This window comes from Festucalex cinctus, chromosome 6, assembly GCF_051991245.1.
Source record: "Festucalex cinctus isolate MCC-2025b chromosome 6, RoL_Fcin_1.0, whole genome shotgun sequence".
In the NCBI taxonomy this organism is placed as follows: domain Eukaryota; kingdom Metazoa; phylum Chordata; class Actinopteri; order Syngnathiformes; family Syngnathidae; genus Festucalex; species Festucalex cinctus.
Window position 1 is genome coordinate 7,225,001 of NC_135416.1, and position 11,874 is coordinate 7,236,874.

Below are 11,874 nucleotides of genomic sequence, written 5' to 3' on the forward strand. Positions count from 1 at the left end.
CATTTAAGAGACAATACTTAACAGCTTATTAAAATTTCATTACAAATTTTTGGACAGTAATGAGAGGCACCCCCAAGATTTATATAGAGGGTGGGAAACAAAAATATTATAGTTAACAAAAGCAACCAAAAAAAAATAAAAAATTAAAAAAAAAAACAATTAAAAAAAAAAAAACAATACAATTTTCATTGACGAAATAAAAAGTGTTTCTTAAAAAAAAAAAAAAAAAAAAGACGAACTGAAACTACTTTAATACATTATATATTTATAACAAATATACTCCAAAAACTAATTAAAATAATCTGAATTCAAGATACAAAAGCCAAGACGAAATACTAACTAAAATGAAAAGCATGCTCCAACTTACCCAACACTTGCTTCAGTGGTAACCACGAGGGCCAACACAGCCAACACTGACAGGAAAGTCCTACAAATAAAAGAAGCGAACTGGATAAAGGATTTTTATTTTTATTTTTTTTTAATGGTTTGACCCATTTTCAGTTCAAGAAAAAATCATCATTTAAACAATTTATTATTGAAAATTGTGTTGGTGGAATAAGAATGAATCAGATTAATCCACCTATTTCAATCCATCAAAGGGGCAACCATTTTATTATTTTACTGCCTTCTACGGTGTCCACAGAAATGGACTCTGGTCACTTGCAAATGTCACCATGCGCATGATCAAACCCAGAAAACACATTTCTTCAAAAAGAAGCTTTACGCTGTTTGAAATTTACTGTCAAAATAAACAAACAAAGATAATTACATATAGTGTAATCAATTCCTGAAGTGTGCTAGCTTAATGCTAAAACACCAGGCAGAATGCTTTAGACGGGCTAATGAAACCTAGCATCAACATGGCAGTATACCCACTGCGCGTCATTGAGCAATGAAGCATGAAATCAAATTGTTTTATTTACATTCTATTTAATTATGGGATTATGTTGCTAGTGTATAGTGCCGTATATATCTCATACAAACCAGGTTACAAAACTTTTTTCTTTTTTTTTTTTTTTTTAAATGAGGGGCGGAAGTTAACGTTAAGGCAACTACATTTCATTTCAATGTTCGTTTGTTTTTTTTACATTGCAAGCTGTGTGGTGCATCGTCACTGCAGCAAGAAGTTACGTGTTGCCCTATACTGCTGCATCATGATCATCTCACTGGATCTCTTTTTCTCCTCTGTTGCCACCGGCAATGACATTTTGAGGTCAAGTGAAGGATCAGCATTCCCCCCAAAAAATCCACTTTGCTTTCAAGACTATCATCAAGCTCCCCAAGAATTATCACAATTTTCTGGTTATTTCTGACTATTATTGACTACAATTTGTGCAGGCTGCTCTGCAATGACGCAAACGTAAACTTGGCCGTGACGCAGCACAAAAAAAAAAAAAAAGTCACATAAAATGAATATGTACTTTCTCGTGATGATGACAATCTACAGCATCTCTACTGTGCGTGTTAGTGTTAATGCGCGTTTGTGTGCCACTTACATGGTCCTGCGTGTGTGTCCTTCCCGTTGAAATGATGGAGACGCCGTGATGTTGCAGTGGTGGTGATGGTGGAGGTGTGCTGCACTATGACGCACCAGCAACTTCCAGCTCAGCACCGCAACACGCCGGAAGGGAGGGGGAGAGCACCGCATGCTCGCATTTATTGTGTAATGGATACACATTCCTGCACATACTAAGATAAGACAGATATACAGTGAATTGATGTTAATAACAAGCAGTTACTTCATATATTTTTTACTCAAGTCAATATTCACAAAATATATATATATATTTTACTCAAGTTAAAATGTATCATTTCACAAAGATTGGGGAAAATCAAAACAAACATGATTGAACAAGTTTTTTTTTTTTTCCTGGTAGAAGTAGAATTTTACTACAATCATTCTTATGGGTATAAATTTATATTTCAATCAATAACATCAGGATCACATTCGGTTCTGTGAATTCAAGTTATTCTTAAATGTTTGACTTTTACAGTGGTTTTTTTTGGATAATAAAATACTATTGTTGCCGCTTGACAAATTTCAGTAAGTAAAATACTGTTCGAAACACTTGACAATTTAGCATTTCCGTAAGACAATAAAGAGGAGACATCCAGAACACCAGCTTTATTATTAACAGGTCACAGACAAAAAAAACCCAAAACATTTCAGTAAAGTTTATTCATATTTTGCCAACAATAAGAGTTCACACACATTCATTGGTGCATGTGTGTTGTCATATCAAGAGTCCTGGCTTGCACTCACACCATTTCCAAGTAACTGAAAGCACACACAAGTTTTCTCTTCTGGAGGGGTTGCGAGGGGTCGCCATGTCTCACATTATTTACACGCCATTCAGTACCAATAAACTGTGAATAAAATAGGCATCAAATCCAGAAGTAGTATGCTAAAAAACAAAAGCAGACTGAAGCAATGATCAGGTCGAGTTTCAGAGTGGCATCAAATAAAGAGGGGCAAAAATAAAAAGGACGTCGCATTTGTGATCAATAATTTGGGCTCACCTTGAGAACTTAATACTGAAATCGACCAATATGCATTTTTGAAATATACAACTTTGAACATGTCCGAAAAATAACATGTTGGCTTCGAACCTGAGCATGTGAGGGGGGGACTTCTTGTGTTCTCAGGACCTGCACACGCACTATAGAGCACAAGTACTGTATTAAATAGAAACACACACACATCCGAAAAGCTAAAATGGTCTTTGGAGAGGGCGAGGTCAGGCCTCTCGCTCCTTCGTCCGTTTGTCCAAAGACACAAAGAAGTCTGTTTGCATAGCCAGGCAGTGGGAAGGAGCTGTCTGGGGGAAAAAAAGGGGGAGGCTGCGCCAGTGCTTGGTGAAGAAGCCTTGGTCCGTGTGTGCGTGCGTGCCACTCTGTGCCAGCTGGTCACGTGACACTCCTCCCCCGCACCTCCCTGCTCACAAGGTGGCCTCCTTCTGCCGCTCGCGTCCGTTAGACGTCTTCTTGACTTTGGAAATGCCCTCCAGGGCGCCCGACTCAGTCACTCTGCACACATTGGAAAAACTATTCAGTCCATCACGATCTTCACTCATTCACTGCCATTGACGGTTATACACGTCAAAGATACATTCTAACTGACTGCCAAAAACGTTTAATGACGTTTAGTAAAATCACGACGTACGCTGCTATGAACGTTAAAGGACGTGAACATATTTATTTATTTATTTTTTTAAATAAATAAATGGCCAGTGCAACGTCTAAGTGCAACGCTGCCGGGTCAATGAGTTGTGAAACCAAAAACACCCACTAACTATGGCCAGCAGAGGTTTAATTTTTGGGCCCCCTCCTAGGGACGTTCCCCAAACACCTCACCAGGGGGACGTCCAGATGCCTGAGGTGTCAATGCAGAGGAGCAGCGGCTCTACTTAAGTACAGTACATCTTAACTCCATTTTATGAATTATTATGAAATTACCATATCATTGACAATGCAGATTTTGATTTGTATAACATTTTTTCCCCTACTTTTATGTTAACAAGTATGAATATTATTGTACACTTCGGACAGATTTTAAATTTAAGATTAATAGTGAGTTAACTATTGAAGTCATGCGATTGAAAATTGTAAATGGCCCGACATCCGTAGTATGAACACTGGTGACGCTGGCTTACATTTCATCCATCTCTTCGTCTTCTTCGTCCTGGGGCAGCTGGAGATAAGGATTGTTGGAGGCGGGCCGGAACTTATAGCCCGTCAACACGAAGAAGATCAGAGTGGATACCTCCACTAGGAACTGAGGGACGATGAAGATGAACGTTATTAATCATCACCACCGCCGTTTAATTTGACCGCCATTTTATTTCGACGGTACCTCGTAGCACCACTGCCACTGGAAGGGCATGGTGACCTTCAGCAGGATGGCGATGATCCTCGTGAAGTAGATGTAGCACACGATCTGAAAGAGGGAGAAAAACAAATCAGCCAACTGGAGAACAAAAATACAAACAAGGTTGAAGGCCAAATCCCACCATGACGTAGTAGTGACGGAAGAGCTTGAGCTTCTCCAAATTCATGGCAGCTGGAGGTCAAAGACAAGGTCAAATCCATCAGTCAGTTGTAATTGATTTGACAGATTCAGTTAAGACGCTCACCTTTTCCGTCCGTGCTCGAAGCCTCTTGGAGGTGACGGATGGACCTACAAAAGAAATGTACAATACTTTCACAAAGTGTAAATGCTGACTCATCACATTTCCACCAAGCACTGCGATCTGGTACAGTGATAGCTGTTTTCAAATTGAGGTATGTAAACAGTGTGACATCACAGCATTGTGACACAAAGACACGCTTAGTGCATTCAACAAAGAAGAGCAAACAGAGGAGTACATCCACCATTTTGCTTTTTTTTTGTCTTCATTCCACATGTCACAAAGTGATGGTTCTCTGCCATCGAATCGACGGACTGCAGTGTGTTTAGCCCCGCCCATTGCAAATTCTATTTGGTTAGCCTTCTCAAATATTGACAATGGAAATTAAGGTTATCCATTTGACTACATTTCTGGAAAACACATTTTTGCTGTTTTTTGTTTGTTTGTTTCTTTAAATACAAAAAAATCAATTATTTTGTTTTATCAATAAAAATGGTAAATTAGTGTTGGTCTTTATTTTTAGAGCCAGTTCAAATTTTTCCATAAGGAATGACTTGATCAATATATAATGTATCTATCCATCTATCTATCTATTCATTCATTCGCCTGTTTCTTATCAATTTATTGATGTAAAATTTATTTACTTGTATTAAACACAAAAAAAACTATTTGTACCGTTATATTCACTTAAAATGTTTGCTTTGTTCTTGTTTTTATCTTATTCTTTACTGCACGACCGATTTCTGTTTCATGTGCAGCACTTTGTATTCAGCAATGCTTGTTTTAAAGTGCTTTAGAAATAAAGTTGAGTTGAGAGTATCACCATCTAAAAATGTATGAATGAAATGTAGGACAACTCAAAAACGACATTAAAAATGTCATTTAAATGAAATAATGTTTCATACAAAATGTAGCCAAATACATCAATAGTAAATGACCAAATGGTCTCTGAAAGGTCTAAACTGGTGTTTCTGTGCACTAATTTTCTACAACAGGTATTAGTTTGTATTGAACTAAACTTTCCAGAGTTGACATGTTTTTCTTTAGACTGCAGAGTAGTTAAGACTGAATGAAGAGTGACATCAGTTCCTTGCTATTGCTGAAATCAATCTATTCAGTAAATCAATGACAATGCCCATGCCTAATAGAGTCTCGCCACACCTCAAAAAATTCACAGCATCCAATTGTAACTAGTAGGTGGACAACTAACCAGACGACGGGGAACAGGATGGCGCCGCAGCAGATGAGGTCAACCAGGAAGAGGATCTCCTTCCACAAGGGGTACTCGCTGGAGCCTTCCTCTGTGGACTCGATGATGATGTAGGCCACGTTGGACAGGCACTGCAGTTGCGAACACATTTAAAAAAAAAAAAAAAAAATAGTAGTGACTAGAAAAAGGATTCCAGGACCTCACGCGACAAGTGTCACCTGCAGGGGGATGACGATCATGAAGATTTTCTTCTCCTTATCAGACAGGATGTACTTGACAAAAGCCCAGCCGGTGCCGATCAATGCCAGCGTGATGAACAGCAGTGCCCCCTTGAGCCTGGGAGGGGTAGTAAGGAGAAAGCTGTAATGGGCAGCACACAACTGGGACAGATATTTGTGTCAGGTGTCAGGCTCACAGGTGAGTGATGTAATACATCACGGCCCAGCCTTCGATGGGATGTCCCTCAGTGTTGATGAAGTGATAGTTGATCTGAAACACAATAAGAAAGGTTGCATGAGAAGAACTCAACGTGCACACAACAGTAACCTTACCTTACTTGCCGATTCTGATATTTGGCAGAAAAACCCCAAAACATTTAGACAGATTAATTGGCCAATTATTTTTGAAAATGTATAATGAACAAAATTACTTCTTCTTTTTTTTTTTGGTCCCTTAATGCTTACAACAACAAAGATATGAATTACAAGCAGAACATTTTGTCCATTTAGTATTTGTTTAAACTCAGAACAAAGTAAATTTTAAGTACAAAAATGTGCAAAAATATAATTTTATAGCGGTTTTTTTTAGATTATTTTTTTATTTGTATTTTTTTTATGCTTTTGGTTTACTGTTTATGATTTTTTTTTTTCAATATGGTGTATTTGTCAACTGCAAAAACAAAAAAACAAAAAAAACAAACACACAGTAACTAGGAATCGTCTTAATAAAGTAATTAATTCACAAACAACTGTTGGACCTTCCTTCTTCTGTATGGCCATCTAGTAATACCCAAATAATCTTGAATGCTCACTTATGAAACTAATTGAGCAAGACCCAAAAAAAATAAAAAATAAAAAAAATAAATAAAAAGAAAAAGGACATTTGAGCTATCAGTAGAGTTTGTTTTAGTTGAGTAAACAAAAAAGCATGTTAAGAAAAAAAAATGTTTGTTAACTACAATTACCTTGAAATAATTTACATTTATTTTTGAATGATTTTTTTCATAATCATTTATTTATTTATTAAATCATAATAAAGCTTGACTATTATTTAATAAAACCACTCATTTATTTTATAATGAATATCATTTTGTATGAACATGGCCACGTGCTGTGTTTTGGGACTCACGCTGTGGAAAACCAGTGAGGTGGACTTGGTGAAGGCCAGCGCCGCCATCAGCCAGTGGATCTTAAAGACGCTGTACCTGCAGATTCAACACAGCCAACATTGGTGACGGTTCCGATCCATCTTTCACATGAGACTTGCATGCGGTTGCTCCCTGTACCTGTGCTTCATTAGCGTGTAAACCCACACCATGGCGGCGGCGAAGAAGACCACGGCCATGCCGATGTAGAGGCGGGAGAGTGGGATTTCGGCCGCCGACAAGAAGCCTCCGGGATTTTTCTCAATCATCTCCAGCTGCGAAGCACATGCTGAAGTTAAAGTGAGTGGGCGGTACGGTGTTGATGGGAACTTGAGACAAGTGTGAACTCACGGTGAAGGAGTACGGCCGGTTAATGCCAGGCACCATGTTCTGGCAGTAGTAGAAGTTTAAGTTGTACAGGCCTTCGGCCAGCAGGCCCAGTTGCAAGTGAAACTGTGGAAGCGGAGGACGTTAGGGCCGATCAAATGCAGGCGTCACGCTGTGATGTGTTTGAAGGTGCTCTTACATCGAAGGCGTAGGTGTCGTTATCTGCCTCCAAAGCTAGCGACAGCAGTTTTGTGGACGCCAACTAAACGCAAACACACGTTAGAGCGCTTTTACATCCACGGCACGCGCACACGAGAAGACAAACATCACCTCAAATTCAGTTGTGGTCTTCTCCGCCGTCTTATTTTTCTTGGTCGGATCCACGGGCTCTGCGTTTGTTTTCACTTTCGCCTCATCTGCTGTTTTGTCAGACGCCTGATCGCCGTCTTTCACCGGCTCCGCCGGCTTAGCTGGAATCTCAGCAGGAGCCTCGCGGCTGGACCTCTGCTCTGAATCACAACAAAAATCCCACTTTGGAATTGCTTGCACCTCACAGTATTTGTTACTTTCAAGTACTGCTGCTTGATTCTGAAGAAAATATTAATCATGACTAATTTGGTAATAATTGTAATCACGATTAGGACAATCATTTGTTGTTGTTGGTACAAAAGAATTTTTTTTTTAATATATATATATATATATATATATATATATATATATAAAAAAAATATTAAGACATATTTCTTTATGCAAGTTATTTTTGGATCAAACAAGATTTATTAAATTAGTCATTTTATAATAAAAAAAAAAAAAAAAGGTGAAAATGTTTAAATTTGAACAACTCAAAATTAGTATTAACTCATTTGCGCCCCAAAACGTATAAATATGTTCTATTTTAAATATTACAACTGTACCAAGGACGCAGTAATACATTTTTTTTGTATGTTTTTTTTTTTTCATGCTAAAACATACAGAATGCTTTGATGCAACCTCTATCCGGCCAGCAGGTGGCAGCAGAGTAGAAAATATCAACCAGGGCCATGTTGCAACAAACTGTTTTCCCCAGTTTTAAACAGATTTTTGAATAATGATGAAACTAAGCTATATTCTAATGCTAATTGCTGCTAAACGGAAACAGACAGAAATTTACTTTTTTTTTCCGCCGATGAAAGCGACTAATCTTTCTTTTGGTAGATTCCATGTTTTTATAGAAAATCAGTCAAAATCCAGTAAAACAGCTGGGAGCAAAGGGGTTTGCTTCAGTGAAAATGACTGGGAGTGAATGAGTTAATAATCTTTGATTTTTGTTTACGATTATGCCAATTTTGTAATTGTGGAGTGTAATAACTGAAATTGTAATTGAATTTCGATTAATTGCACATCCCTACTTTCAAGTGCACCTGTGGAGCTCATATGGAGAAGTATATATGATTTATCAAGAAAAACTGCATTCAAATGACTTTTTGCTACACTTCTTTCTTTCCCTCCCCTTTCAATTGATGAAGCTAAAATACAATTGATGGTGTCCTTACCTTTTCCTTTGGTCTGCACATTGGTCTTCTGTATGCCGGTCAATTTGCTGTCCTGCTCTCCGAGGACACGCACGTTGACACTGCACAGTGAGAGCAAGTTAGTACAACATTAAAAATCATCTCAAAACACACACCCGCCCACACTCACCTGAAGCTGTTGATGTCGATAAGAAAGAGGATGAGAGGTTCATTGTTGGTGACTTTAGTGAGTGTGAGGGGGCACGTCTCTGTCTCTTCGGCCTGTCAAGGGGTGGGGGGGGGGGGGGATAAGCATGTTTAAGCATTATTTTATAAGATTGTTATATTGAAAGCGTCTTGACCGCTTGTTGTCATTTATTCTGTGTTGAATATTTTTTGTTATTGTTGTTGATCAGGGGCAGATAAAAGTTTTACTTCTTCTCTTCCTGTCCCTTCTCATTTCTCTTTTTTTTTTTAATGGAATGAAATAAAATTGAATTGAAATTGAAAAAAGGTCAGAATATCAGCCCATGTCGAGTAAGGTCTTTTCCTTTTTCCTTTTTTTTTAAGTTCACGAATGAACAAATAAGTAATGTACAACTGGTCTTAAAAAGTTGCAACTTGGAAAAAAAACATTTTTGTGTAATCTTATTCACAGACTCACATGAAACATTACATTGTGTAATATATGCAATATGCTATTGCAGTTCCACTTGGCACCTCAGCTACCAATCAGCTGAAAATTCTGTGATTGGATCAGGGCAAGCAAGTCGAGTACTGTACTCACTGTGTAAGATAAGACTCCACTCACACGGGCCCTGGAGAGGCTGAACCCAACCTAAAATGCAAAATAGAGATACCAAGAATGTCATGAATCACATGATGAAGACAGAGTGCAGCACATGATTCCTTTTCCCCGGCACAAGAGAACATGTTGAACAAAGCCTGCCACTGCAACTTACTGAAGACATCCCAACAAAAAGATTCTTACCGGGTGTGCGGTGTAGTCGACCAGATGTGGCGGGATGCGCAGCGAGTGGAGTTTCACGTCCAGAGTGCCGTTAGCATAAAAGCCAAAAGTGTTGAGGTGGACGAAAAAACGAGTTTCATTCTGGTGATACACACAAAAACAGGACTAATCACAAGTGATCCAAACAACTCCACAGCAATCACTGTGTGTGTGTGTGTGTGTGTGGGGGGGGGGGGGTGATCAGTAGATTTGGGGCGGCTACTTGCTGTCACCTGAAAATGATATCATGTGTGATCAGATAACGACCAATCATGGCTCAGTTTGTGAACATCACATGACAAAATTCAGTAAACAGGTGAGCCATGATTGGTCCTTACCTGAGCTCTGAGCACTTGAGTGCAAAATGTTTATTAAATGTATTAATTACACATGAAAAATAATGACGTTTTCAAATTAATTCTAGACAAAATATTTACTTATTTCGCTTTTATTGCTACAAATGGCTAAATGAGTCAATGTCCCTTTAAACTCTCTCATGTCAACGAAAAAATATTGTGCTTCTTGATTACTAGTATCGGTACCGATTCTACCGAACACTCGTCCCGAGTCATATCAGTTCATTTGTGACATTTGAGTTCGCTGGTGTGCCATAAAAATAGAAAATTATGTGTCTCGGCGAACTAAGCTAATTAGCTGGTTGAGCAACACTAGAGCCGCGCGAGCTAACACGGCTGTGGTTCGCTGACTTACCTTCAGGGTGAGTTTGTGTATCCTTGCCTGACTGCCATCCAGAAGAAAGACGAGCAGTAATGCAGCCACGACTGCAGCTCGATGAGTTGCGGCCATATTCCTAAAGAGAAAGACAAGCTATCCTACGAGCCAAAAACGATGGACGGAGCTGCTGGCAGCCCAGCCGTTTGCTAACGGTCTCACAACACACCAGGGCCGACGGAGAACGATGATAGCCGTCGAAATTCAAGTTGAATCGCGTCTTGTTGTCAAACTACCACCACTGGGCTGATTTGGTGTGCTTTCATGGCGTCGACAAAACAACGGCAGCGTACGGTTCTTAGCATTTAGCAATTAGCTCATCTCGCTTCCTGGTGTTTGACTCCAAACATACAAGGAAGGGTGTCTACGTCATCAGTCCTCGTCACGCTTGCGACACGATAAAGTGGCAAAACAACACAGGCGATGTTAAAAAGGCGAATTATATTTAATTACAAATATATTATTTTAGTTTTTAACAAGCGATTTTTTTTTTTTTTTTTTTTTGCTGCTTGAAGCAGTGGAATATGAACGAGTCGGGCCAGTTTTTGTCGTGTGACTCTGTGTTGACTGACAGCAACTTCCGGCTCCACGTCCCCCGGTTGCGACGAAAGATGATGTCATATATGTGTAACAAGTGTGACACGTGGACCCTCCGGTAACGATATGCTCCTCGAGTTGGTCACGTTTACAACTAGGCATAATTGGAAAATATGACACACAAAGCATTTTGCAAAAAATAATACATTTAACCTTATATTCTGCACGTGAGGTAGTAGTATGCCTCACAATATATTGGTGCAGTTTGTGCCGATAAATCACTATTTGACAATTGATTCTCTCACATGGTGATACAAGTACAAAAATTGACACAAATGATGTACAGGACCAGGATGTAATTTCGAATAAAAGTTATCCATCTGAAAATTCAAGATGGAAGTCAGTTTTGAAAACGGCCGCCTTGTCAAATATTAAAAAAAGGAAACTGGTTTTCGAAGTAGAACATGAATAAACAAATGTGGATGTATTATGACTGGAAGACCCCACTTGTGTTAATTCCAATTTAGCTGCCAGTTTTAAGGTGTAGGTGTCACATTGACAGACTCACACGTTTCTTCTAATTTGATGGAGAAAAAACAAACAAACAAACAAACTGGTGTTGATGTTGTTTTGGACCATAATTCATACTTGAAAAACAGGTAAATTACAGAAGAAATTAATGATAACAATAAAACTAATACTAGTTGAGTGATGTTTCATTTAACAATCTGATAAATATTCAAATGTACAATGATTATGATGTTAACATCATTTTACTGTGATTCAAAAAGTCATCATACTAATAGTTTTACCTTTTCATACCAAAAAGGTAATCAAACTACAATTCTAGAAACACCTCTCTTAATAGTCTGTATGTATCTGTTGATCATTTTTGGAGTTGGAATTTTCACACACACACGGAGCCCATGCCTTTCTTGCCCAGTGTGCTGCTGCACTCCACACCATTATTCTTGACCCTCCCTTCCTTCCTCCCCCGATATACCAACAGAGAACGCCCATGGTGCCTTTGAGAGGCCAAAGCAAAGGAATTGCCTGATCATCAGCTTCACACACACATG

At 38.8% G+C, this 11,874-nt stretch overlaps 2 protein-coding genes across 3 annotated transcripts in view; both read right to left on the minus strand.

The window, feature by feature from the left end:
• Window positions 1-1,629, minus strand: part of soul5l (heme-binding protein soul5, like) — a 6,989-nt gene extending 5,360 nt beyond the window's left edge. Inside the window, exons 1-2 of the mRNA XM_077524196.1 lie at window positions 1,497-1,629; window positions 368-427 (exon numbers count right to left, since the gene is read on the minus strand). Coding sequence (XP_077380322.1) covers window positions 368-427; window positions 1,497-1,498 — 62 coding nt within the window. The 5' untranslated portion in view covers window positions 1,499-1,629. The remainder of the gene's footprint in view (window positions 1-367; window positions 428-1,496) is intronic.
• A 481-nt stretch (window positions 1,630-2,110) lies between these two features.
• gpr108 (G protein-coupled receptor 108) lies at window positions 2,111-10,830 on the minus strand. 2 transcript variants are annotated; one of them, XM_077524195.1, is made up of 19 exons: window positions 10,428-10,830; window positions 10,238-10,337; window positions 9,509-9,628; window positions 9,305-9,355; window positions 8,708-8,799; window positions 8,560-8,639; window positions 7,358-7,536; window positions 7,227-7,289; window positions 7,052-7,153; window positions 6,842-6,975; window positions 6,685-6,760; window positions 5,753-5,826; window positions 5,556-5,673; window positions 5,338-5,468; window positions 4,134-4,177; window positions 4,011-4,060; window positions 3,854-3,937; window positions 3,654-3,775; window positions 2,111-3,027 (listed from the first exon to the last, which is right to left on the minus strand). In XM_077524195.1, the coding sequence occupies exons 2-19, from the start codon at window positions 10,331-10,333 to the stop codon at window positions 2,940-2,942; spliced, it is 1,704 nt and encodes a 567-aa protein (XP_077380321.1). In that variant the 5' UTR covers window positions 10,334-10,337; window positions 10,428-10,830; the 3' UTR covers window positions 2,111-2,939. The 2 variants fall into 2 exon arrangements, with proteins under 2 accessions (XP_077380321.1, XP_077380320.1); XM_077524194.1 differs by having other exon boundaries at window positions 10,238-10,830.
• Between the last annotated feature and the right edge of the window lie 1,044 nt (window positions 10,831-11,874).

What these genes read in the sequence shown, in the direction of transcription:
- gpr108 (XM_077524195.1), bottom strand. Translation starts at nt 10,333, where the DNA reads ATGGCCGCAACTCATCGAGCTGCAGTCGTGGCTGCATTACTGCTCGTC. An exon ending in TACACGCTAATGAAGCACAG is followed by an intron (nt 6,761 to 6,841) that starts GTACAGGGAGCA and finishes TTGAATCTGCAG; the next exon opens with GTACAGCGTCTTTAAGATCC. An exon ending in CCTCACTGGTTTTCCACAGC is followed by an intron (nt 5,827 to 6,684) that starts GTGAGTCCCAAA and finishes ATTGTGTTTCAG; the next exon opens with ATCAACTATCACTTCATCAA.